Source organism: Rattus rattus, chromosome 15 (genome assembly GCF_011064425.1).
Source record: "Rattus rattus isolate New Zealand chromosome 15, Rrattus_CSIRO_v1, whole genome shotgun sequence".
In the NCBI taxonomy this organism is placed as follows: domain Eukaryota; kingdom Metazoa; phylum Chordata; class Mammalia; order Rodentia; family Muridae; genus Rattus; species Rattus rattus.
In genome coordinates, this window is record NC_046168.1 from 54,133,222 (window position 1) to 54,160,861 (window position 27,640).

The 27,640-nt window shown below is 46.3% G+C and overlaps 1 protein-coding gene across 1 annotated transcript in view; it reads right to left on the minus strand.

Moving 5' to 3' along the window:
- Positions 1 to 27,640, minus strand: part of Epg5 (ectopic P-granules autophagy protein 5 homolog) — a 99,103-nt gene that overhangs the window by 14,216 nt on the left and 57,247 nt on the right. The window contains exons 24-36 of the mRNA XM_032886209.1: positions 26,277 to 26,400; positions 24,353 to 24,497; positions 20,639 to 20,810; positions 18,935 to 19,097; positions 10,295 to 10,437; positions 8,955 to 9,111; positions 6,979 to 7,173; positions 5,653 to 5,866; positions 4,978 to 5,126; positions 3,942 to 4,143; positions 3,346 to 3,418; positions 1,769 to 1,875; positions 127 to 302 (exon numbers count right to left, since the gene is read on the minus strand). Coding sequence (XP_032742100.1) covers positions 127 to 302; positions 1,769 to 1,875; positions 3,346 to 3,418; positions 3,942 to 4,143; positions 4,978 to 5,126; positions 5,653 to 5,866; positions 6,979 to 7,173; positions 8,955 to 9,111; positions 10,295 to 10,437; positions 18,935 to 19,097; positions 20,639 to 20,810; positions 24,353 to 24,497; positions 26,277 to 26,400 — 2,020 coding nt within the window. The remainder of the gene's footprint in view (positions 1 to 126; positions 303 to 1,768; positions 1,876 to 3,345; positions 3,419 to 3,941; positions 4,144 to 4,977; positions 5,127 to 5,652; positions 5,867 to 6,978; positions 7,174 to 8,954; positions 9,112 to 10,294; positions 10,438 to 18,934; positions 19,098 to 20,638; positions 20,811 to 24,352; positions 24,498 to 26,276; positions 26,401 to 27,640) is intronic.

Below are 27,640 nucleotides of genomic sequence, written 5' to 3' on the forward strand. Positions count from 1 at the left end.
TAACAGATGGTCTCAGTCACCCGTCAGCACAACAGCGGGTGTCCACAGCAGCTGCTTTCCACCACGGGCACCAGAATGGGACATGAACAGGGGCCCACAGAAGAGGAGAAGCATCAAGGATCCAACCTTGAAGAAGGCCTCCATGAGTCTCTGGTCAGGGTGCAGGTCCTTCCACTCGAGCTTCTGGTATGCACTGTGAAAGGCGTAGAGAATGAACTCTGGCATCCTGGGTGCTGTGCATGCTTCACTGTAATGCAGCAGGTGCAAGCGCAGGGCTCCTTCGTCCCCTGGCAACAGCTTGTCTAAAAGTGCGAAAGACAACACAGCTCAAGGGACATGGTTGGGGGTGCGGGGAGAAATGCTAACACAAATCACAAATTCTCACGGTGATTAGCTTTTTTCTTCAGAACTTTTAAATGGCTTTTAACCCAAGCACACAGCCACGGCATGTTGCCCTCTGGGTATCCAATCTCACCCCATTAGTGCTTCTTTCTCCATACAGTCAGTATCTTGAAAGAATTCCTCCAAAAATATTCCAACATTTCACAAAAAAACCCACAAACATCAAAATGACCAACCAGTACATAAAACATGCTCAGCGTCACTAAACACCGGAGAAATGCAAAGTGAACCAGGATGAGGGCAGGCAGGATGGCTCAGTAGCTAAAGTGCTTGCTACTGAGCGCGACGACCAGAGTTTGGCTCCTGGAACCCACATGGCGGAAGGAAGAGAACCAACTCCCACCTTCCACGAGTTGTCCTCCAGCCCCACATAGCCAACTCTCTCTCCCTCTCTCCCCCCCCAACACACACACACACACACACACACACACACACACACACACACGCACGCACACACACGATGTATAAAAATTAAATCCTGGGGCTGGGGATTTAGCTCAGTGGTAGAGCACTTGCCTAGCAAGCGCAAGGCCCTGGGTTCGGTCCCCAGCTCCGAAAAAATTAAATCCTGACTATTACTTCACGTTGGCTTTTATTCACTTTTATTTTATGCAGACAGGTGTTTCGCCAGCATGTCTGTGCACCACATGTGTGCGGTGGCCACAGAGGTAAGAAAAGGGGCTGGATTCTCTGGAATTGGACTAACAGATGGCTGGGAGCCATAACAGGAGTGCTGGGGACTGAACCCAGGTCCTCTGGAAGAGCGCAGTGTTCTGAAGCACTGGGCTCTCTCTCCAGCCCTAGGATGGGGAGCTGAGACGGTGGCTCGGTAAGTACTGCTGTGCAAGCCTGAGGGTCTGAGCTGAGATTCACAGCACCCACATAAAAGGTAGGTGAGGGCAGTGTGTGCTGTGACCCAGAGCTGAAGAGCAGCTCCCAGCCACTCTGTGCAGCTGGCGAGCCAGACAGTCCAACCAACAGAGAGAGCCTCAGCGAGAGTCCTCCCTGTCCTACAGACAAAAGGCAGAAAATGACAGGGGCAGATATTCCACATAGACCGCCACATCTACACAAAGGTGTACCATGTGGGCACACAAAGAAGGGGAAAGGAAGGTAAGTGGGAGAAAGCGAGGGAAAAAGAACCCCCATGTCTTACTGGGTTAGGGTACAAATTAGCCCAGTTGTTATGGAAACCAGCAAGGATGTTCCAGAATACAGCTGGCAGTAGGCATATTCAACAGATCATCTCTGTGACTCGGAAAGTCACCCGCAAATGACTGGGGCAGGCCTGCCTCCTGTCTGCTTCTTTGTCTTCCGTGACAGTGAAGAGGAAGGCACAGGAGGCAGGCACCACCACACTTCCTACCTTTAAAACTCGCGTGCAGTGAGCTGATACAGTCAGTGAAGAGTTGCACAAGGCTGGAGGCCACCACGGCATCACTCTCCAGCCAGGGGTAATGTCGCTGGTGGCTACTTCAGGGGAAAGAAACACATGGTCAGAAGAAATGAATCTGCCTGGGACAGTTAGGTCTCAGACTGGTTGTACAAGGCTCTAGCTATGGAGCCCAGAGTACACTTGGTGGCCCTCAAAGCTCCAAGCTCCTGGAGGCAAAGGCAGAGGGCAGTTGTGGCCGCTTGCTGCTTCTCCCTGCTCTCCCTCTGCGCCAGCACCACCAGCACCTAGAAGTGTGCACATGGAAGCAGAGGACAGCTTGGAGGCTCTCTCCTTCCACATGTGGGCCTCAGGGACTAAACCTAGAACTTCAAGCTTGGAGGCAAGCGCCTTTTTGTATGCACTGTGCCATTTTGCCAAACCAACAATAATTTACCTCTACTCAGAGCATAAACAAAAATGAAATAAGATGAAATAAGATTCATGTTAACAAATGATTTAAATTTACCGCAAGAGTAACCAAAGACCTTTTCTTCTAAAATTGATGTGTACGCACACAAGAACATGAATGTGTGTTTGTGTGTGTGCCTGCATGCATGTATGTGCGCATGTATTTGAACAAAAAGAGGATGTCAGACCCCCTGGAGCTGGAGTTAGTGTCTGTGAGCTACCTGACACAGGTGTCAGGAACTGCACTCCAGTCCTCTGCAAGAGAGGTGAGCATTCCTAACTACCGAGCCATCTGGCCCTCACAAAGAACCCCTTTATATGACATTCTGCCTCTCATCTACAAAGTTTGATATCAATAGGCTGCATTAATTTGTAGAAACTAACAAACTGTAAGCCTGTTATGAAGCCAGGCTCTCCTGTCCTGAAGTGGACAAGCGTCTAGGAGAAGTAAAGATGAAGTCTCAGATCCCCTCTGACATGCTCTTGGGTAGCCCGAGGAACCTGAGTCAGGTCCAGCAAGGAGATCTGAGTACGACATCAATGCTCCTGAGGTCACGTTATGAAACACGGCATTTGGCCTGCTGTAATTTCTGCAGGCCGAGGTCCATCTAGTTCACTTGGTAAGTCTACAGAACAGTCAGTCACCCACACAGCACTGAGAGCATCTTTATGAACCACACACTTGTGAAACAAAGCTTTTAACTCCAGAGCTACATGATTAAGGGGTCATTCCCGACCCAATAAATTGATAGATTACTCAATTCCAAAAATAGCTAAGATCACAGAAAATGCTGACACCAATATATATAGAGCTACTTTATAGAGAAAAAAGAACATTTTTAAGTATGCAAACATATTCAACTTCCTTACTGTGGAAAATTGGAAATTAGTGTTTTACTTTGTTCCAAAATTAATATTAAGATAACATCACTAATTCCCAGATGAATAATTATTAAATAAAAATGCCTTGACTTTATCAATTTAAATGTCACTAGATTAAAAATTCAATCTGTGAAGTCATCATGACCTGTATTAAATATCATTAGAACTTTACATAAATAAATTTCAAAAAACATCTGAGTACATGAAAAACTATTTACCTTTCAGTGTCTTCTAAAACCAGGATCCAAGGCTTAAAAAGCTGGATGATCTGTGAGTGCAGAGATCTCAGCACTGAAACAGCACAATCGTTACAGACAAGAAGCAGTTCATTCTGGCCATCGGGTACATTTTATCCTAAATGTATACAAAATCTACCCCCTCCCAGTCTGTGCAAGCCTTTGCTGAGATAGAAACTGTATGGTTGATACAACTACATGTGTTTCCCTCTTCATTTGTTACAATGAACTGAGTTAATTTTTATAACACAGATAATTTTATAATGCCATTTCCAAGATAAATGCTCTATATTCAGAATGACAATGACTAGATAAATGACAAGAAGAGGAGCAGACAACAGGCATACACCTCTTTCCACCAAACCACCACCCCACCAAGGCAGGGCCCAGACAAGCTACAGCAAGCATCCTATGTTCACTGTGAACTATTAAAGGCCTGATGAATATACAGGCTTATACCTGTACCACATTTTCCTATCTCATTTCTTCCACATTTGAGAAGAATCTCTTAATAAATCTACTCCAAAGCCCTCTAACACAAGGACAGCACTCTCCCCATCACACTGGAAGTACTCTACCTTCTTTGCTGCTGGCAGTTGGGTCCTGGGCCAAGGAGGCTAGTTCTAAGTCAGTCAGCCTTTTCACGAGGTATCCCAAAAAGGTCTTCACATCAGCCATGTAAGGGCTCCACTTTGAGAATAATCCAAAGCTTTTAAAGTCCAACTTGGATAACCGAAGCTTATAAAAGAAGTCAGAAAGCCACTGTACTGTCTCCGTTACCTACGAGAGATGGTGGACCAAAAACTGCTCACTCAAAGTCTGCTTTGGTGCAGTATTCTTCCCCCCACCCCCTTTCTTCTTTTCTGTTGCTGCAGATGAAACTGAGACCTCATGAACAGCAGGAAAGCAGCCACCTCTGAGCCATGCCTGCAAGCCCTTTCTTTATAGCACAGGCCCATGACAGATTGTGAAGGGAATACGGATTTTTGACAGAACTACAAAAAGACAGAAAAAAAAAAAGTAGGTTTAAAACTTTAAAGCAATGGAACTTTATTTCAAATAAATTCTCATATTTTCCTTATTTCTGAGGTTGTTTTTGTTTACTTGTTTGTTTGGTTGTGGTGGTGAGGCCTCACAGACAAGCCAAGCTGGTCTCAAGCTCAACTGCAGCCTGGTGTGGTGTCACATACACCTGGCTGCAGTTCAGTTCTTATGTGAAGCCACCACAGATAAAGCTGATAAAATGAAGGGCTCTGTGGGACCCGTGGAGTGGCCTCTGGGAGGAAGCAGATGGCCTTAGATGGGACACAAGGCTAATGTGGGGATGCTGGTGGTACTTTGTTCAGAGAGCACTGCATGCGGGAGCATAAGAGAAAAGCAGTCTCGACAAAGGGGACAGAGGAAGCAAAAGTGAAAGAAAACCATGGAGCTCTTCACACACACACACACACACACACACACACACACTCACACACACTCACACACACACATGCACACGCGTGCGCCAGGACAAAACAAAACAAACCCAGCTTTTAAATGTGCTTCACTTGTTTAAAACTTCACAGCAAGGGAAGTGGAAGAATGCACAAAAGTGTCAGAGCAAAAGCTACACACCTGCTTGTCTGACAGGAGAACATCCGAGGCGCTGTGAAGCACAGAGCTCTCCACGGAGGCCGCCCCCTGCTGGATGCTCGGAGCATAGCAGCCCAGGGCTTTCAAAGTGGCTTTCCAGCACTCAGGACTCAGCAGCTGCTCTGCGGAGCCTGGAGAAAAAGACAGGGACAGCAGAAGGTCTGCGTTTTTCCCAGATCACTTTTACAACCTGAATCAGAGAACACGTGCACTTCTCCAAGTGGTGGTGATGGTGACAGTGACGATGAGGACACTGACACGAATGATGGCCCACACCAAACTTTTAGAGATATGTGGCATAAGAGGAGCAAAGTAAAGAGACAACAAAAGTGACGTAAGTAGGAGTGAGTGCCACCGAAGTCACTGGACTGGAAGGTGAGGGCAGGGGTGACTCCATCCTCCTGCTGAGACTGAGAAAGTTTATGAATGTGAGTGCGTGCATGCGTGTGCGTGTGTGCATGCGTGCATGTGAGTGTGTGCGTATACACGCACGTCTCCTCTCACCATGGTTTCTAGTAACTGAACTCTGGTCGCCAGGCTCCAGTGGCAAGCACTACCTGCTGGACCATTTCTCAGGCCTCATCTTAACACTTCTGGATGGGACCTGTGCAATGGTACTCACTGAGGTCTCCTCAATGACCACATGACGACACTTACTCTGCACCAGCAGCCTGAGGACGTCACTGTACTGGTCAGGGAACTGGTAGAGTAGGAGGTGAGTCCAGTGCTTACAGAAGAGATTAAATGGCATCATAATATCTTCCTCTGGTTCAAGGCCCCAGGCAGTGAGTGCCAAGTGAATGGACTCCAGGAGCCTGGTGCGGTCAGACAGAGGGGGTTTAGTGCTGTTTAACCACTGCTGAACATCGAACTAAAACAAAACAGAAACAAGAAGCCATTTTATTTATGTCAGAAAATTAGATGCAGCAGAGAGGTCTGTGCAAATTTAAAAACCAAAGGCAGCGGAGCAGTCCCTGCTGCTAACAGAACTAAAGTGTGCACAGACATGAGCGATGGGCACCATGATGCCGCCATCCCCACTCCTTACCTGAGCTCTGAGGGAAGCCATTAGAGCCTCAACCTCCTCAACATCAAACCTTACTTGGGGCTAGGTAAGGCCCAGATCAGAAGCACGACGCTCACCTTGAATGTTCACAGCCCTTAGGTTTGACACACACAACACACTGCACACACAAGACAAGAACAGAAACCCCCCACTGACCACCAGCTCACTACTGAAGTACCATTCCACTCTGTTTCTGGAATTCCATGCATTTCTGTCTTCCCAGAAAGTCTCTCTGAGCCCTGGTCAGAGCTCAGAGCTGCTCCTCCCTCACTGACAGTGTCGGAACCATGAAGCACTGAAGAGCTTATCTAACAGCCGTAGTTGTACTGACATCATTACCTACCTAAGTTTACACAATCCACACTGTTGGAATCTCCCAATTCTCCACACTGTAAAACATATTCACCTCTGCTGTGGACTGAGGTCAGTCTCTTAGCCCTAAAAAGTGCCAGAGTCACCACTTCATTGGTGTGACAGAAGCATGGCTGAAGCACTGACACCCTCTGCTACTCACATCACAGCCGTGCTCTCAGAGCCTTCTCCTCAAAATGAGGACAAGGGGAGCTCACTTAGACTGGGCTTAATCAAACCCAAGAGTCTGACACACGGTAACACAGACCAATCTACATAGTCACAGATGCAGGATAAGTCTAAAAGGATTATTAAACTCTCATTAGGAATATTTCATAACTGTACAAAGTTTTCAAAGAAAGCTGGGATGTGATCCTTTGGGGATTCACCCTATGTGCAATAAGACTGTCTATACAGTACAGCCACCCCCTTCCCACAAAGGGAAGGCTGTAAAGTCAGGCTATTCAAAGACCATGCGATGTGTAAGGGATTGGTGGCCAATCCCCATGGCTCTGTGGCATGGGGAGGGGCAGCCATCCCTGATGCTCCCCGAAACTTATCAGCACCTTGGTGAGCAGCATGAAGACCAGGTCACTGTTGTCCTCGCTCAGACACTTGGCCACTTTCTCGTACAGTGGGATGAACTCGGCGGGCGCAGCATTGGGGGTGAAGAAAGGAGAGAGCAGAGAGCACAGCCGCCTGTTCTTCAGGATGGTCTGTAGCAGCTTCCTGCACTCGGACTCAGTGCCGCTAATAAACACCTGGGCAAAGCAAAGGAGGAGGCTGCTCAGTTCTCCCTTCTCTCTTACTTTAAGCAGTTAGTCTTCAAGGGTACTAAATAAGCTGAAATAATTTTTGCAAATGAAGATGTAAAATAAAAAGATACCAAAAACCGTGAACCTTTAATCCTAGCACTAGGGAAGTAGACACAGGGGCATCTCTGTGTGTTTGAAAACAGCCTGGTCTACATAGTGAGTTCCTGGCCGTCCAGAGCTAAAAAGTGAGACCCTGTCTCAATAATGATAATGAATGATATAATAATAAATTAATGTGGCCGAAAGGCTAAAATGCACTAGAATCTAAGTGATTCTCTAAGCAGCTCAGGGTTGGGAAAGTTTTGCTAATGTTGATCACAACAAAAATAACAAGCAGGGGCTGGAGAGATGGCTCAGTGGTTAAGAACACTGATTGCTCTTCCAGAGGTCCTGAGTTCAATTCCCAGCAACCACATGGTGGTTCACAGCCATCTTTAAAGGGATCTGATGCCCTCTTCTGGTTTGTTTGAAGACAGCGACAGTGCACTAACATACATAAAATAAATAATTAAAAAATTATAGGTAGAGCTCATGGTATGGCTATATAAAATTTTAACTTTAGTGGACAAAAGAATCATAAAATGAAAAAAAACTGAAATAGAAAAATACATTGCTTTCTAAACACTAGGCTAAAAGCCTTCAAAGAACTCTTTCAATCAAATCAAACCCCAAAAAAATGTACAAAGGAAAATAATCAGCAACACACACATACTCATACATACACACACACACAGACACACACACACATATACTCACATACACACACATACACACACACATACACTTATACACTCACATACACACACACACACACACACACACACACACACACTCACACACACGCTTTGCCAATGAACACGTCAAAAGGCACGTAATTTGTAGGAACCTGAGCTGCAGAGAGCTGGGAAAACAGCTTGGGAGAAGGGCGTATACTGTGCAAGTTTGAGGACCTGTGTGTGATCCCAGCAGCCACATGAAATGCCAGACGCAGTCGCTATGTGTGCCTGAACTGACAGAGGTTGGAGGTGGAGACAAGAAGTCACAAGGTGACCAGCCTAACTCCAGATTCAGTGACAGAACTTGTCTCAAGTCAGAAAGTGGCAAAGCTCTGGCCTCCATGCCTACACATATCTGTGTAACACACATACACACAAGCACAAAAGTAATACGAATGTTGAAATGAATAGCAATACTGGGAACTGGACTAAAAAGTCTCTCATGCATGCTGGGCAGTACTTCACCACTAACCTATGACCCCTACCTTTTTTTGGTTTTTGTTTGTTTTATGACCTTTTTGAGACAATGTCCTACTAAGTTGGTCAGGTTGGACTGTAGCCTTAGGCAGACTTGGGACCCTAAGTAGTGGAGTTACAGGCTATGCCACTAGGACTCATTGGGCTCCATCATTTTCAAGGAATATGAGGGGAATGGAATTAGCTATACAGAGTCAGGGTGAGGACAAACTTTAACACTAATTGGAAACTATGTTGCAAATGATAACATTAACAATGTAATTGTTACCAACACCAACAACCTATGGCAGAATCTGCTGCCCCCGTCTTTCAAATGTGAGTAACCTAACCTCTCCTGAAGAAGGAGCAACGTTCTGTGCCAAAGCCTACCAACACCACAGGGAGCCAGCGGTTCTCAGGAGGCTTCTGACTGTAGGGACTCTGACACTGTGGGGACACTGCCTGTCCACACACGATCAGCTGGGAAAGCCTTACCTGTCCCAAGATCTCGATGCACGACGTGAAGAACTGCCTGGTAGGAGGATGGCGCTGGGTCTCCTCACTCACGTAGTCCACCACAGTAAAGAAAAGGCTGATGCCAACTTTCTGAACTCCAGGCGTAGGCTGTAACTTATAAGTGTTCACTAAGGCCCTGTGGGGAAACGTGAGCACAACATGTCTGCAGTAAAGAATCCATATTCTCCGATGTCTCTGGCTTCCTACACTCCTCGGGCAGTATCTGTAAGAGTCTCCAGAGACCTCTGCAAATAACACCTTAAAAATATCTCATGTGGCAAATGTGTGCCCATCAATTACCTAAAAAGTCGCTTTAGAGACACAGCAATGCTTTTATACTTCCCTAGAGAAAATAAAAGTCAGCTGCTGTTATAAGGACAATTAACATTCTGACATTTATTAAAGTTTTCATATACTGTGTGTATTCAGTTCCTTGACTTTTGACTTTGACCTTGACTTTTTGTTTTAAAATATAAGTATGTTGATCTCTCTACATTTTAAAATCTAAACTATGCCTGAGGGTGAGGTGAGCACCAGGCACGCAAGTGGAACAAGGATATCCATGCAGGAAAAATACTCGTGCATATAGAACAAATGCACCTACAAATGTTTCCTAAGGTTTTCTTCTAATGCTCACACTTTGTAGTACCTTCCCAGTGATAAAAATACTAACCTGTGGTTAACCTGATCTAATCCTTCCCAAGCCCCCACAGGGGCCTTCAATGCCCTCTACCCACCATCCCCATTTGCTGAAGGGATCAGTGGCTTGGCACGAAGCGCAGTGATGTGAAATTAAGATAACTTCCTCCCAAGTTTTGTCCAGCTGGCTTTAGGAAAGGAACATGTGTGCCAGGAGCTCTCAGAAAACCACAGCAGTCACATGCAAGTGAAAAGGCCTCATCCCTGTAAGCAATGGTGGTGAGCTTCATTTTACAATGTCAGTTGACAGCAGTCACCTCTGGGTGAGGATGACTCCAGGGCAAACTGAAGAGGCTTACCCCATCACTGAGTTCCAATGTACAGATCATCTTACAATTCACGGGTTTCTAAGTTCGAGAGGGCCAGACAGGAAATATTGTATGTTTGTGGGCCATAAGGCGAGCATCAGAAATAGTCGCGCCTGTTGTTGAAGCCCATGAGTCATAGCCTTATGAGAGACAGGGATGCCATCCTCCAGTAAAACCACTTATAAAAGCAGAGCACTCGCCAGATGGGACCCACAGCCCTGGTTTCCGAGGTGTGACATAACGGGGTAAGGTAACGTGCATGACTCTATCAACAGCAAGGCCAACTCTGGAATGGCAGGCCGCAGGACTCACGTGATCAGGTTTTCTGCATGCACAGCGGCCTCCACAACATTTAGCGCTGGGGGCTGAGTGGCTTCTGCTTGGAACTGCCACACTTCTTTCTGCAGAACATGGACCTGCTGGCTTATGGCTTCATTCTTGCACATGCCTTCAAACTAACAACAATTCAAGGAATCAGCAGACTTCTTGTTATTATTGTTTGCTTTTTTTTTTCTGAAGTGGTCTAACTCTACAGCCCAAGCTGGCTGCAAACTCATGGCAATCCTTCTGCCTCAGCTGCCAAGTGCTAGGGTTAGAGGTATGATCTACCACAGACAGCCCTCGCCAGTCTTCTTTCCTCCTAATGCTTTTAGAATTTTATTACAAGTACACTGGCATATGATGCAGAGAAAACTATTACAGTCAATAATACAATTTAACCCGACTTGATTGAATGTAAAATGAATGAGGAAAATATGTCAAAAACTATCGAGGATTATTCTAGCACAAGACAGAAGCAGAAGGATTATGAATTCAAGGTCGGCCTGTGCTGCACATAGAGACCGTGACACTTAACTTAAAAAGAAAAGCGAGGGAGAGGGATGGAACTGCAGCCCTCAGAGATAAGAGTACTTGCCTACTACACAGGCTCTAATTTCAACCCCCATCACTTAGAGTAGAACTATTAAAGAACTCATTTTTTATGTTGAGTCAAATCGAAATTAAATATAATTTTTCTTTTATCATTTGTGTGTTCTATAAGGACTCACATAACATTGCTGGCCTAAAACTCACTATTTAGTCCAGGCGAACCTTGAACTCCTAATCCCCTCGCCTCTACCTCCCAAGTGTTTGCACTTCAGACATGTGCCACCACACCTGGCTTAAAGGCATTTTCTTACAAAAACATCAAAGCTTATGTCTATATATTTGCTTATAAACTGATCTAATGATGAACTCTTATCAATAATTAAGAATATTTGATAAAACATATCCTATTTTTCTTATGTTTCACTTGTTCAAATCCCATCAAACAACAGAACCAGCAAATAGCATCTTCCCTCACTGAGAAGAGAACTCTGAGCGGCGGTCAGGATATTTCTATTTTTCTGCCCTGCACATCTTTTTCTTTTAATCTCTTGGTAGGTAGTGGGCAAGGGGCACTGAGAAAGGAGGCTAGTTTGCAGAGACAATGATATCTATTTTAATATATTTTCACAACTTCTCTTAAGCAATATGGTTGGGAAGGGGGATGAACCCAATCAACTGCATGTCAAAGAAAGAACAACTGGCCAACAGATTAGTTCCTGGTCAATTGGTCTGACTCTTAGGAAACGTGTGTGATGGCTGGTATATGCTTGCCCCTGGGAGTGGCTCTATTAGAAGGTGTGACCTTGTTGGAGTAGGTCCCTCACTGTGGGTGTGTACTATAAAGACTCTCACCCTAGCTGCCTGGAAGTCAGTATTCTGCTAGCAGCCTTCAGATGAAGATGTGGAACTCTCAGCTCCTGCACCATGCCTGCCCGGATGCTGCCATGCTTCCACCTTGATGATAATGGACTGAACCTCTGAACCTGTGAGCCAGCCCTAATTACATGTGGTCCTTATATGAGTTGCCTTGGTCATGGTGTCTGTTCACAGCAGTAAAACCCTAACTAAGACAATGTGAAAAATAAGAATTAAAGGAGCTTTGTGGGGGAAAAAAGTTTATCAAAAGTCTATTCTTTTAAAAATGTGTCTTTCCCCACCAGAGGTAGTTACTAACACAGCCTTCCTCTTAACTGACTGTGGTTTTGTCTGTGCATTTTTGGTCTTCTTTTCAGGATATGAATAGATGCATAGGATATCCTAGGCCCAGGATGCACCACAAAGATAGATATGAGGTTGCTTCCTGGTTGGTGTCAGTGGCTTTTAACTAGAAGAGTTCTGTGTCACAAGTGCTCATAGTAAAATATCTTCAGGAAATGCTCCAAATTGGGCACCCTGGGCCCAACTTCAAAGCAACAGTTATTAGACCAGAAGGCCATCACAGATGCATAGCCTATCTAATCACAAAGAATATACTGTGCTCTTTTTTTAATGATTATTACTTTGTTTGCCATGTCTGTATGTACATGGTATACATGTATGTATGTATGTTCACAGCATGTAAGAGTCACATGTACATGTGTGTTCACAAGCATATACAGATGCAAGGGCACAAGAGTTTGATGGCGGGTGTCTTCTCTCACTTGAACCTAATACATACCAATGGGGCTAAACTTGCTAACCACCTTGCCCCAGGGATTCCCTGTGACTGCCTCGGAAGCACTGAGGACCGGGCAGGCTACTGCATCTATCCTGCATTATTAACATGGGTGCTTGGCATCTGGCTCCTTATGAGTACACAGCAAATGCCATCTTCCCAACCACACTGTATTCTTTTATCCTAGAATTCACATTTGTATGCCCACACAGGGTTCATTACTTCAGTGGTAGAAAAGAAAAACTGTAAGTACCCCAACTGGAAAGTGATTGACTGGTGCCTCTAGATTCATATCTGTCACACAGAACGAATGAAAACACCCAAGAAACAAGGAAGACTGAGACCTATGCCTCTCACCTTGGTATCAGCCCTTAGCACAGTCATGCTCAGGATGACAGGGTTTTAAAAGCTGATCTTCAAAAGCCTCTTTATTGCTAATGAAAAGGATTATCACTATGGTTGGAATTCCTATTGGCACCTGTGTGCAAGAGAATCTGACACTAGCTCAGCCCTTCCAGTTCACTGACAAAAGGGAACGCACACTTAGCTGGCCAAAAGCCATGCATGCTACTGTGCAGCCTGGTGGCCAGAGCAGGAGGGGACTGAGTACTCGGCCATGGAGTGCCACGCTGCAGTAGGCAGCCACCGCAACAACGCCTCTTCTGTAGCTTTCCTATTAAATCAGAACTAAGTAGGAGGAAGGGCGTGGTCAAAAGGAAAGTGAGAGACACAGCTCCTGTTACACTGGCTGCTGGAGTTGAGGAGGGCCAGGTGAGCAGACAGGAAAAGGTCTTAGCCAGATTTCAGGTGTGGGAACAGAATAAGATGGTCCAGTCACCGGAGAGTCGGGGGCAGGGACCTGGAGGACCTGGTGGACAGCGGTGTTAAGGTGGGACTGATCCTGAGGCACAGCTGAGATGGTGAAGTCCTTCCCTCTCAGACTTCCTCATCACACGGGTGAGCAGTGGCATTTAACCTCCTCATGGATCCACCCACTCAGAACTGGTCCTCAGCTACCACGGCCATCATTACACCCTGTGTAAACTATCTTAACTTAACAACGTGTTTAAATGAAACCTTCACGAATGCTACATTCAGAGTCTTGAAGAGCACCAGTCCTGTCTGTTCCACACAGCAGACCTTTAAGCGAACCTATCTTCCCTTTCACCATAACTTTGTTATGTAACTCACCAATGCTGCATAAGTCTGCACACTTTCCCACCACTAAAGATAGGTATGAGAAGCATGAAGGACTCCGAGACGCTGGAGAAAACAGATCAAAGCAGCGTGGTGGGGGCCCCTCCGTTCCAGTAATTTTAATAAATCAAAGAAAAGTTGGCCAAAACATGTCCTTTCACACGGTTTTAAAGAAGGAGGCCCTCCGTGGGTCTTTTCCACCTTTTCTTTCTAGGAGTGGAAAAATTGTTCACTTGAGAATAAATCAATCCTGGGTCTAGCAAACACACCCTTCAATACTAACAACAAAAGAGCCATTCATGAATCACTCCACTTCCTCAGGGAAGATCATTGGCTGGTGAAAAGCTGCTGCTGGCCTGGAGACCCCAGAAGACCACTCGGCCTCGCTAAGATATCTCCAGATAAACTACACCAGGCCAAAGACTCACAGACAGCTGGAAATAAATACCCAGAAAATTGATATTAGGAAAATGAATACAAAATCTTTATAAATGGACCTTTTATATTTGAAAATTTTGACTGTAAAATGACTTTTTCCATGAAATTAATGTTTAGAAACTGATCTAGAACAAAATGCTCAATCAAGCTCACGGATTCTATGATGACAGAGTCAGACAGAGTAGTGCACATGGTCATTTAAGTGAGGTCTTCCCATCATTACCAACTCCTGTGGTGCACACTGCTTGTCTTCAGAAACAGTTAAAGCAGCACTGACTGAGAAACACCAGTCCCGGACACAGGGGGACATGAGGACTGGAGATGGAGCTCAGTGATAAAGCACTTGTCCAGCATGTGTGAGGCCCTAGGTTCAATCCCAGGCAACACAACAATAGCAGTAACAACAACACTGAAAATTGGTTTGTGATGGACCATGATGATTCTAACCGAATGACGGACGTAGCTGTGTCACCTGGAAAGTCTGTTAGTAAATGTGAGCCCGTTTCTGTAACTCATTCTCAGTCTGTAAAGTTTACTGAGCTACTGTAAGCAAGCGTCTCAGAAGTCTACAGTATGCAAAGGTCATCTAGGGTCACACATGCAACATCCTTCTGCTCTTCTATGATGGGAGCCTGCGGCCAAGTAAGAGTCGAGTGGGATTTGTCCCTGAAGCACTAGAGTGCCTAAGACCAGCAGATAATTGTAAGCAAAGAACGAGTGCAGCGCACTAGAAAAAGCCTCACCACATCACGCAGCCAAACGCTCTCTGCAGAGCTCCCTCAGCAGCCCAGGGAAGGCTCCGTGAAGGCTGCAGACCACACCTGCTGACAGTGAAGCACGGCCACCACAGATATGAAGACAAGTCACTGAGCTCATGTGACTCAAAGCCTGCGGACAGCCACAGAGTTCATGACACACGCAGCATCACTGTCACGGCCTGACACGACCGTGCCCGTGGTGCCCTAGACGGTATGGAGAGATGATACACACGAGTAAGGAAACTGTTCCCACAGAATCTGCCTGGTGGGGAAGAGGAAAGGTGACTACGACACATTAAGTACAGGAGAGGGACAGATCGTCAGTCTGACCAGAACAGACCTCTCACAATGCACGCTGCAGCAGTGGATGTGAAGGCTAAGCAAGGCGTGTGTGGAACAGGACAGAAGCAGCAGGGTGTGCACCAGTGTGACCACGTGTATCTCAGACAGTGGATAAAGCTCAGTGGCTAAACCCGGACTGCTTGAGAAATAGTCAAGAGTTTCAAAATGGGATTCTCTTGCTCTGTAAAAGGAAAATCAAAATGGGCTATAAAGGGCTGTAGACCTGGAGAGCCAATATGGGTTTAAAGCCCGGAAGTGTAGTCAGAGCTGAGACTAGAGAGATGAATGGTGGAAGAATGAGCAATATGAGGGCTATTCGCAGGAAGCCTAGCATGGTGGCTCAGACCCACACTGCTAAGCTACTGGGTACGTAGCAATAAACACAAAGAGAAGGGAGTCACTTTAAATTGTCTCCACAGCTCAAAGCAATATATGTGGAAAGAAACTAGGTGGGAAGTATGGAGTGGGCTGCAGTGTGTGAGAAAAATGAAAACAAGGCTAGACTTTCCTCAGGAGAGCAGGACAAAGGAGGGACTGCTCAGAGCAAGGAGGAGGGACTGCAGGGAACAGGGAGGAGGGACTGCAGGGAACAGGGAGGAGGGACTGCAGGGAACAGGGAGGAGGGACTGCAGGGAGCAGGGAGGAGGGACTGCAGGGAACAGGGAGGAGGGACTGCAGGGAGCAGGGAGGAGGGACTGCAGGGAGCAGGGAGGAGGGACTGCAGGGAGCAGGGAGGAGGGACTGCAGGGAACAGGGAGGAGGGACTGCAGGGAGCAGGGAGGAGGGACTGCAGGGAACAGGGAGGAGGGACTGCAGGGAGCAGGGAGGAGGGACTGCAGGGAACAGGGAGGAGGGACTGCAGGGAGCAGGGAGGAGGGACTGCAGGGAGCAGGGAGGAGGGACTGCAGGGAACAGGGAGGAGGGACTGCAGGGAGGAGGGAGGAGGGACTGCAGGGAACAGGGAGGAGGGACTGCAGGGAACAGGGAGGAGGGACTGCAGGGAGCAGGGAGGAGGGACTGCAGGGAGCAGGGAGGAGGGACTGCAGGGAGCAGGGAGGAGGGACTGCAGGGAACAGGGAGGAGGGACTGCAGGGAACAGGGAGGAGGGACTGCAGGGAGCAGGGAGGAGGGACTGCAGGGAGCAGGGAGGAGGGACTGCAGGGAACAGGGAGGAGGGACTGCAGGGAGCAGGGAGGAGGGACTGCAGGGAGCAGGGAGGAGGGACTGCAGGGAGCAGGGAGGAGGGACTGCAGGGAGCAGGAAGGAGGGACTGCAGGGAGGAGGGACTGCAGGGAGCAGGGAGGAGGGACTGCAGGGAGCAGGGAGGAGGGACTGCAGGGAGCAGGGAGGGAGGGACAGGGAGGAGGGACTGCAGGGAGCAGGGACTGCAGGGAGCAGGGAGGAGGGACTGTGGGGAGCAGGGAGGAGGGACTGCAGGGAGCAGGGAGGAGGGACTGCAGGGAACAGGGAGGAGGGACTGCAGGGAGCAGGGAGGAGGGACTGCAGGGAGCAGGGAGGAGGGACTGCAGGGAACAGGGAGGAGGGACTGCACAGAGCAGGAAGGAGGGACTGCAGGGAACAGGGAGGAGGGACTGCACAGAGCAGGAAGGAGGGACTGCAGGGAGCAGGGAGGAGGGACTGCACAGAAGAACTATGGAGAGTGGGAAAGAGGAAGAGTAGGAGGGACAGGCCTGGAGGGTAAAAATGAGATTGGTGTAGGCAGACAGACAGCTAGGTGTAGAACTATGAAGTCCTTCCATGCCTGAACCCAAACTTCTTGGTGTGAGTTTCCCTTTTATTCTACCATGCTCTTAGCTGTTAATGTTTAATACGATAAAACATAATTTATCTTTGATTCCTAAAAATATCAACCAGAAAGTACTATGCAGAGACAATTAGGAGTGGTTCTATATTTTTTTTCAAGTCTCGACTACAAGTTGGTTGCTCTCTCCATGTTTTAGTTCCACTGACACATCTGCATTTTTAGCAAATTTGCCACTGGAGACAATTCTCCACTTCTGGATTTTCCCAAACTGAACAACAGTCAGAGCACTGGACAAATGAGTACAGCCAGAGAAAACTAGAACTTCCCTTACAGGACTGGAATGTTTCTAGTGAAGTTATGGCCCCAGACATAGCCTCCACACCTGCCCCCGTGGACCCGTTATCCCCACCACCTTTACTGAGCCCTCGTGCCCTCCCTTACTGAGTAACATCAGCCGTTCTCTGAGAGAGGAAGGCACGAGCACTGTGTATGCTTGTGCTTACTCTATCACCTTGCTCACCTCCCTCAGTAGAAAGTCACTTCGAAAGTATTTTCACAAGAGATTCCTTTTCATCTCAAAATTAATACAACACCAGGTTACAAAAAACTTTCAATTCAGGAGTTCTTACACACAACCATGCTCTCCTTTTCTGGAGAGGAAGAGACAGTCAGTGTTGGCTTTGCTGCCTCTGCCCTGCCTGGTGCTAACATCTACTGCCAGACCACGGCTGCTCACATGAGAGAGAGGCCTGCCCCTTACATCTCGGTGAGCAGAGGCAGGAGGATCTCTGTATGCCTGAGGCCAGCCTGGTCTATAGCCAGGGCTACACACAGAAGCTCTATCATGAAAAAAAACAAAAACAAAAACTCCAAGCCCTGAACTTTGTGTAAAGCAATAAACTGGAATAAACTGGAACATTAAGTGTGGATTTGAGAAGGAAGGGGAGGGAATTTCTAAACTGGAATAAACTGGAACATTCAGTGTGGATTTGAGAAGGAAGGGGTGGGCATTTCTAAAAGATACTCAAGAATGAGTGGACAAACGGCTCAGTTCTCAAAGCTACCATGAAGTATTATGTTTTGTATGCGAGTTTAGTCAGGCTGCAAGCACTCCTTCTCCAGATGTCCCTTCAGCAGCTCAGGTAATGCTGTAGAGGGTGAGGTACCCCCCTATGGAAATGAAGGTAACAACACACACCTCACTGCACTATTGGGAGAGTCCAATAAGACAGAAAACGTTTAGACAGAGTCTGATGTGAAGTTAAGTGCTCTCCAGGCTAGCTTAGGCTCAGGGCCCATCCTGAACTAACGACATCTCAGAACCAACCTCTGTCTACACTGCTGGTGTAACAGCAACAGGTAGTTGAATTTTTTAAACAGATTGATACATATTTCATGTATGTATTGGCAAGCTCTGCCCAAGTCTGTTTCCCTCGATTGTCCTCAGTAGCTACCATCAGCTTCAGCCCTGTAATCACTGGCGACTACCTTCCCCATGTGAACCCTGACCTGGGGAATAGTAATCCCCAGAACACCTAAAACTAACTGATCTACACCGGACCTAACAGCAACACAGAAATCCACTCCACTATGTCGTCTAACTGCTCCCAAAGTAGCATCGTAGGAATCTTAAACTCAGGAGTCCTGGGAACGCTCCTCCTTTGGATTCCTCACTAAGGATTCTCCTGCAGGATACACCTGTCACGGACTGCGCCCTAGAGCTACGTCTGTACACAAATGAGTCTTTTGTTAGCTTGCGAAACTGAAGACAATCTAGTTTGCTCTCTGTGTATTTTCGCTCTCATAAAACTCTAAAACCGGTCCGGACACAGGTCACGTGTTCTCCTTTGTATCTTTCGCAACAATATGCCAATATAAGGGGGGCTCAATTAAAATCCCCTCATTATGAAGAAATGAAAGAACCTCACCTGAACTGTCACGACCGCTGCTCCTTGGCACTTCTTGCCACTGCTGCCTCTGCACTCCAGATGCAGGGTGGCCTGCTCTTCTCGGTTAACATACTGTTTGGGCATGGCCTCCAACAGCTCACCGTCCAAGGCAACCTGCTGCGACTCCCGGAGAGTGGCAGTTCTGAAGAGTAACCCACATGGGAAAACAAAGTGAAGAAAGGCTATGTTAAAAGTGATCAAGAGGCTGGGGTTAGAGAGAGGGCTCAGCTCTCAATAGTACTGGCTGGTCTTCCTGAGGACCTAGGTTTAATATCATCAATACCCAGTATCCACATGGCAGCTCAGACCGTTCCATAGCTTGTAGTTCGGTACCACACATTACCACACATGCACACATGGACATAACATGACAGTAATATATTAGCAAATACTCATGTATGTGTACAACATATAATCATCAAATGCCTGAATCAAATGTAGCCAAAGAAAACTGTCAATAAAAGAAAAGACTCGAGGAACTTATAAAACTAAGCTTGTTGTTAATAAAAGTCTTGTTCACACACACTCCTCAAGTAAGAACCAAACCTTAAACAGTCGGCTCTTCTGTATGTGCCATGTAACTGAACAAATGACTCTCCTGCCCTGTGACCAGGTATCAATGTCAGTTTTCTAAAACACTGAGGGAGAAGAGCAACGCCTGACACAAGAATGCGAGCTTCATGCAGCCTGCAAGAGCAGCTCTGCAGTGTCACACAGTGAAGTATGTGTCAGAAAGGAAGTATGAAATGTCTGAGTCAGAAAAACCCCACAGGAGACATCTGAGACTGACAGCACAGGAGAGCGCCATACAACATGAAATGAAAAGACGATGCCGGGACTGGAGAGGTGGGTCAGCAAGCACATGCACCACAGGATGGAGGACGCCTCTGGCACTGAATGTACACTCTGTGCCCCGAGCTCTGGTCACAGTCGGACACGAGCACTGTGGTGAGTATCGAACCTTCTCCTGGATTGGTGTCGTGTCAAGAACACTCCCAATTACCTCTGACTGGTGATAAAGGCTGCCCAGCCTACAACTAGGCAGAGGACACAGGAAGACCAGTTTCCCTGCCAGGGGTCCCAGGAGGAGAAAGAGGTGGCTATGAGGCAGAAGGTCCAGAAGGGTTGTGATGAGCAGGTCACCATGAGGGCACACATGGAGCAGTGCAAGCCAGAGTGAGCCTCAAACTGCAAGTCACGCGGGGCCCGCGGCTGAGAAGCAGATAGCTTAGAGGGCTGGGAGAGATGGCTATCGGCCAGGCACAGTGCTGAAGCCTGACAGTAAACTTAACAGCTTTTAGTCAGTCACTTGGGAGCTAGAACTGGAACAGACAAAGCTTGAACTACAGCGACAACTGCACTTCCACAGCACCCACGCTCAGCTCCCAGGACCCATTTGAGGTAGCACATAACTGCCTGTAATTCCAACTCCTGGGAATCCAACACTTCTGGCCTTTGTTGGGCTTGGGTTTCGATGTTCACACCCACATGCAGAAACACACATGTATATGAAATGTTTAAAAAAAACCCACAAAACCCAACATACTTGTCACAACTCAGTTGAGAGTAAACTACTGGACTTGTGCAGTGGCAAGAACGCTGATGGGAAGCCAGCCCACGTCCAAGGTCATCAGGGCTGAAAAAGCCACAGCAGGAAGTACAGTTCTCCCGTCCACGTCTTACCTGGCCTGCTGCTGCAACAAATTCAGGTCTGCGCACATCAGCTGGGTGGCATCCTTCTGGGCCAGCAGCACGGCTGAGGCAATGAGTGGCACAGGAGGCCTCATGGGGTGCAGAACAAGAGGAGGATGTGGAGCCTCATGCCTCTGTAGGTTACTTAGGACCCTTTCTTTAGCTGAAAGAAAAGCCACACTCAGTCATGGATGCCAACGGGTGGCAATGCGTTAAGTAGATAAAGCCGTGGTCTGTGAATTCTGAAAAGAGCGTTAGAGACTTTCAGAATAGCTCCTTAATCAGAAGGCACTTAAATGGATGGTTAAGCGTGTGGTTCTTCTGAGTTCTGAATAAATCCCACAAATCTAATAATAGGCTACTAGGAGGTAGGTAATCAGGAGCACAGCTGAAGAGATAGATCGGTCCATCAACTGCTGATTACACAAACATCAGTAGTCCAACACCAAGAACTAAGATTTAAAAAGGGCACCCCCCAGTGGCTTGTGGGTCCCTGTTCCATCTCACCAGTGGGGTGTGAACTGTGCTGAGGCAGACTAAACGCAGAGCACTAGGCTGCATTTCACCCTGTGCCAGCATCAGGCGATGGCTAAGGCTGATACACCTCTCAGTGGGCAGAAAGACACAGCCTAGGATGAGGACCCGGCATGGCTGGGAAATGATGCGGGCTGAGGCCAAAGCCGGGGTTCCCTAACTCCTGGGCATTCAGTCATCACTGGAAACTGCGTGTCCCCCACGGCAGTCCCTGATGAGAGACAGTCCCGGCTTGTCCACATTGCTCACTGGTCGTAGAAGACAGACGCATGGCACTTCCTCAGGGTGGACCAGAGATCAAAGGCCTTTCTCAGGAAGGGATGTCCAGGCCCGGAAGCCTCGGCTAAGCCCTCAGGGCCCATCCAGACAGCTCGTTAGCATGGGGAACTCTGTTCTGTGCTGAGTGACCAGTGCCCACGCCCTTTATATGGAGACTTGTGGTCATGGGTTCTAGGCCAGGAGTCTGGTAGAGAGTAGGTCAAACCCGCCATCCTCAGGTGGGTGCCAGGGTTTCTGAGCCACTCGACCTTACCAAGTTCCGTGGCGGACATGACTCTCGCTTAGACTGGACTGGCGGTGACTGATTTCTTACACCCACTTTTGCCTTTAGCTTCCTGATGTGATTTAGTAAGAGTTGCTGGGGTTGGGGATTTAGCTCTAGCAAGCGCAAGGCCCTGGGTTCGGTTCCCAGCTCCGAAAAAAAAGAAAAAATAAAAAGATAAGTTTCCTGTGGGCTGGAGAGATGGCTCAGTGGTTAAGAGCACTGACTGCTCTTCCAGAGGTCCTGAGTTCAAATCCCAGCAACCACATGGTGGCTCACAACATCTGTAATGGGATCCGATGCCCTCTTCTGGTGTGCATGAAGACAGCCACACTGTACTTATATATAATAAATAAATAAATCTTTAAAAAAAAAGAGTTGCTGATGAGTAGATATGCATTTTGAGGGTTGAAGGTACATATGACTGATTTTTATATAAAAATTTATATTTGTGATTTTTTAAAAGATTTTTACAAGATTACTTTTAAAGACAAATAATAAAATAATTACTTCTTTCTTTGTAACTGCAAATTGCTACTTGCCAAGTAAGAGAAACTGGCTAGGAAAACTACCTTGGTTGCTCACTCTTCATTAATCTATAGCAAGTTGCTTGGTTATGAATGGATATAGTCTTTTTTAAGAATAATTTGCTTTCTTTACCTGAACTATGTAATGTTAATTCTTGTAAAGGCAGTGGAACACACACTGTTTTTTCATATCATTCACTAGAAGAAATCTAGAATGTAATCACACTGTAAATAAATAGTGCTTGAAAGGTTTTGCTGGGATATATTTATAAGTGATAGAAGAAATAAAAAATGTTGTGGCTGGCATCCTCTCCCGTCCACCAAAGTTCCTTCCATCCACCAGTTGTGTGCACTTAAGTATGTATATGTGGAACACTTGCAGCCTGCTTGCTGCAGCTTTGCTCTATGAATTCTGTGTGTGAATGTATATATGTCTGTCTGTAGGTCTATATGCCTGTATGTATGCACACATGAATATCTGTGTGTATGGACTCTGCCTTTTGTTTCATCCCTTTAGAGAGAGAGAGAGAGAGAGAGAGAGAGATTGATTGATTTTCTCTCTTTCCTTTTCTTTCTCACTGGCCCCAAGGAGTTACAAGAGTTAGTTTCTCTGATGGTCACAGACAGAGCCAGCCCAGTAACTTAAGCTCTGTTCCCTCAGGAAGCAGTCTGCTGAGCAGCTTCTCTCATCACTACCTTTGGCAGCCGCCCCTGTAGGTATCTGGATCCACCCTGGTCAGCGGCTCTAAACACCGACCCCAATGGCTGCCTGCCTCAGTCACCCACCATGTGGGTGCCAAAGCCAGTCATTGGCATGTGGGTAAGCTGAAGGCAGCTTTCAAATCCTCCTCTGTTCCTCTCCAAAGAGCTTTTCATATGTGTACATACAGATTGTACAATCACAAAACAAGGAGAGAAATGTTGGAATTTCAGAAAGTGTTGGTGCCTTAGCTAAAACTGTTCAACAGATGTGAACTCAAGCCAGAGAGGACCTTTTGTTCCTTAACTGACAAGTAGACTGGGGCAATTGAAATAAAGCACATCCTTGCCTCTCCACTGATCACCTCAACGGTTCAGTACACTGTAATCATAATATGTTAACAATAATTTACAATGTTGTTATATGTCATACATTGTAAAAATATATTCCACAATTAATATTAAAGATAAACAGATACAATTTTTCATGTTTTAAAATTGGGCATATACAGCAACTGTAGGTTAAATGGCCTTTGTTACCTGGCCTGACACATTAACTTATAATTTAAATGCACAGTCTTTCTAGAAAAATCAATGTAAGAAACAAGCAGCCTTTAAAGAAGCACGCCTGTAACCCCAGCACTCAGTGGCCAGAGGCAGGGGGATCTCTGTGAGTTCCTTTTGATCTAAGACAGCAAGTTATGGCCAGCCAGAGGTACACAGTGAGACCAGGTCTCAAAAAGAAAGGGAGGGAGGGAAGGAAGGAGGAAGGGAGGGGAAAAGGAAAAAAGAACCTAAAGCCTTTCTATCCCATGGTAAGGCCCCAGACTGGCTATATTTAAAGCATTGGAAAGAACTGAGTCCTGAGTGGGAGGCCTCGCTTTCAGTGGCAGACAGATGTGTGGTCAGGTCTGGGCCAGTGAGGGTTAACTAGACAATCTATCGGCACCTCTTGAAGCAACTCTTGTACGGAGACTTCCTTCCTGCTGCTGCAATGTGCAAGCAAAGAGGACAAGGTGAGCAGTCATTAGATTTGGAGGTAGGGTCACTTACAGGCCTGCGAGGCAGCAAGAGAAGGGAACAGAGCTTCACGCATCACCGGGCCATCCTACTGCTCTGAGCCGCCTGCCTCTAAACTTCCTTCATGAAAGATAATTCATCACCAATCTTGTTTATGCCATTCAGGGCTTGGGTTCTATCCCTTAGTGGCAGACAAGTAAAAAAAAAAAACATCTGTTTTTCCCTAGCAACTTAAACAATGTATTTTATTTTTATAACTTTTTTTCAAACAAGGAACTCTTAAAGAACAATTCTCATTGGAGAGATAAAGTGTGGAAACCTTAGCCTTCATTAACACTGATTCAAGCATTCTTTCTTTCAAAGGGTTGATGTCATAGTACTCACCCAGCAAAGGGTCAGTGAAATCCAGCTGGGCTGAAGAGCTGCAAGGCACAGAATGGGACTCGAGCTTGGCCTGTGTCCACAGAGCAACTGTCTCCTGGAACTCATGCTGGATGCGCTCCATATTCGCGTACTCCATCCACAGGTCCTGGGTGGGACAAGCACTTACACTGAGCACATGAATCATAGGCTCAGTGAGACACTCAGTCACAGCGAGGGGCTCCTTGAGGCTTCCAGCATTAGTGTGAACTGAACTGCAAAGACCTACCAACAATCTTAACACTAGTTACAAAATTGGTTGCCTATACACCATGACTAGGAAAAAAAACTGCTGAACGGCCCACTATATGTATATTAATGAACTGTATCAATGTACTAGTTAAATAGTATATTAATACACATACTACTAAGCTACTAAATTATATGCATTATAAAATACGTAAAGAAAATAAAATATAGTTTAAAGTGAGATTTTAAAATAAATGTAGGAGCTAGAGAGACTGCTCAGCAGTTAAGAATGTGTGCTGTTCATGCAGAGGATATGAGCCCAATTCCCAGCAGCCACATTAGAGGCTCAAAGCATCTGTAACTGTAGCCTCTGGCCTCAGTGCAGAATAGAATACACACAGACATACCCACCCCTCAGACATACACATACACTTAAAGTAACTAAAAATAATAAATGATATCTTTAATATGTTTTTTAAAAACATAAAGATACTGAAAGTCAACATGGCAGCTCACGCCTGTCATCTCTGCTCTCAGGAGGTTAAAGCAAGAGCACTAGCTGCAAGTTCAAGGCTTCTGGGCTACACAATGAGCGGCAGTCCACCTGAGCTACAGAGCAAAACAATGAATGAATCCATGAATGATAAATTAATCTGGATTAAATTAAGCCAGATTAAATTAATGCAAATTTATAAAAAAAATATGGAAGACAAAAATATATTAAGCTACTCCACAAAATAAGTTTTGCTGCTATGTAAAATCAGCAGAACTCAGAGTGAGAGAACACTGTGGACAGCAGTAACCAGTCTCTCAACAAACTGTGAAAGGAAACAAACAAAGGGGAGGACTCGGGTTCAGCAGACTCATCCGCCACTCTCCGCTGTGGGGGCCGAGTCACACTGTACACATGAACAGACACTCCAAGGCCAGCATGATGGCAGCTGTCCAGTGCACTCCTGCTCTTGCCGAGGACCCGCATTTGTTCCCAGCACCCATGTGGCAGTCAACAACCATCTGCAACTCCACGGCTGTACAGACTTACATGCAGGTAAGACACTCAGACACAGAAAATTAAAACCCAAATAAATAACCTTAACGTATTTATACGATCACTGGAATTTACAGGTTCTAAGTCTGGGTCGACAGCTGCCAAACTCAGCCCCTGGATGAAAATACACTGGACAGAGGCCTTCTTCCCTGCTTTTCTGCCTCCTCCTCCCAGGCTGGCTACAGAAACTCGGAGAAAACTGACTAGGAGTTAGGGCTGAAAAGACTTAATACAGTTGTGTCTGCCAGGCAACCTAAAAGGACACACAGGACAATCAGAAGCAGGCAGTGACAAGGAAGTCTCTCCATCACCTCCTGAGCCTAAGACAGGACAGAGCTCATCCCTGTGCCTCTCATGGTAGAGTGTGCCTAAGTGTTTAGTTGGTCACAGCTCAAATGGGCAAGGACACAGCAGGACAAAGGCTATGTTCCTCAGACTACAGAAAGCTCTAGAACAAGCGTGGGGCTCAGGTACGGCCGTTACAGCAGGACACTTACGAGAAAATATCCTGTCAGATTTGTATATGCACTGACCAGAATGACTATTGTGACACCCACCCCTTGAGTAAGCAGTTTTACTATTGGGTGATGACTACAGCTGGTTCAATTTCCATTTAGAAATGTTTTTCAGACGGCATTCTCATAGTTTTACCTGCTGATTCTGCATCACTTTTGCTAGCCTGTAAACATCATAATGCTTTGGCAAGGAAGGAATATAGATATCCCCTTTCTGAAAATTTTCGTCTTCTAGCCATAATATATACACATTGAAGAGCCTAAAAGATAAAAACACAAGTGCATAAAATGTAAAACGATATGCAAACAAATGGAGTTTCTTACATTGCTAAGAACTCTGGTACCACCTTGTGAGAGTGAAAAAGGCTCCATGAAGAAATGTGTCTAGCAGCCACCGCCTCGCCTTGCAAACTCACAGTGAAGACCTCACACATCATTAAAACAGGATTTGGAGCCTGCTTATGCAAAGATCTGAATGGGGCTGAGCGCCCTGCTCCAGATGTGGGAATAGACAGAGACGGTCGGAGGAGTGCTTATACCACAGCCTAGCCAGTCTGAGCTCAGAGCTTTTAATCCTGTTCAAAACAAACATGGTCAGCCTCAGTGCTTGGAAAATACCCAAAGCTAGTTTCCACCCGACTACAGGCACGTACCAGCTTAACAGCAATGGCTACCCTGTCTCAAGGAAACCATAAATAACATTGTGGATCTGTGTACCTTGCTCTCATTAAAAAGGAACATTTTTTAAAAGCTGGGCTTACAAACTGTCTTTATTTTAAATGTTTTAACAGTCTATTTCTGTTTTGCTTTGTCAAAGACTACAGCTAGCTATTAACTAACATCACTGGTATCCAAGGCATTGTTTGAAAAACAACACAGAGAAGTCGTTGGCAGGCACAGATGACCAAAAAACAGCCTGCAGTAGCTCTGGTCAACAAAGTGGAAAATTACCTCCCTTATAATCAGGATACTGTGTCAAGGATGAAAGACACAGACAAGGCCCAATATATAGACATAGATAGATAGATAGATAGATAGATAGATAGATAGATAGATAGATAGATAGATAGATAGATAGACAGACAGACACATACGTGTGTGTGTGTGTGTGTGTGTGTGTGTGTATGTACTTTTTTCTCTTCTCACTCCTTTCTCAACAAGATGGATGGCTACTTTCAGGGAATTGAAGAGAGGAAGCGGGAGTACCAAAGACCTAAAATGTTCCAAGAAAAAACCTTCTAGCAAAACTGGTAAAAAAAAAAAAAAAAAAAAAAAAAAAGGGAGGGGGGGCAAAGAGTGGGGGGCCCTTTAATCACTCAGGACAGAAGCTGAGACAAGCCCTAAGGATCCAGGGTCAAGGCAAGCCTGAGACCTGAGTCTCTTCACTCACCAAGGTATTGTGCAGTTGAGGACAATGCCTGACAGCCATTTTTATGCGGTCTTGCTCTAAGACAGCCATTTGTACTAAGTTAAATAAACAGGCAGAAGCCATGGTAAGCA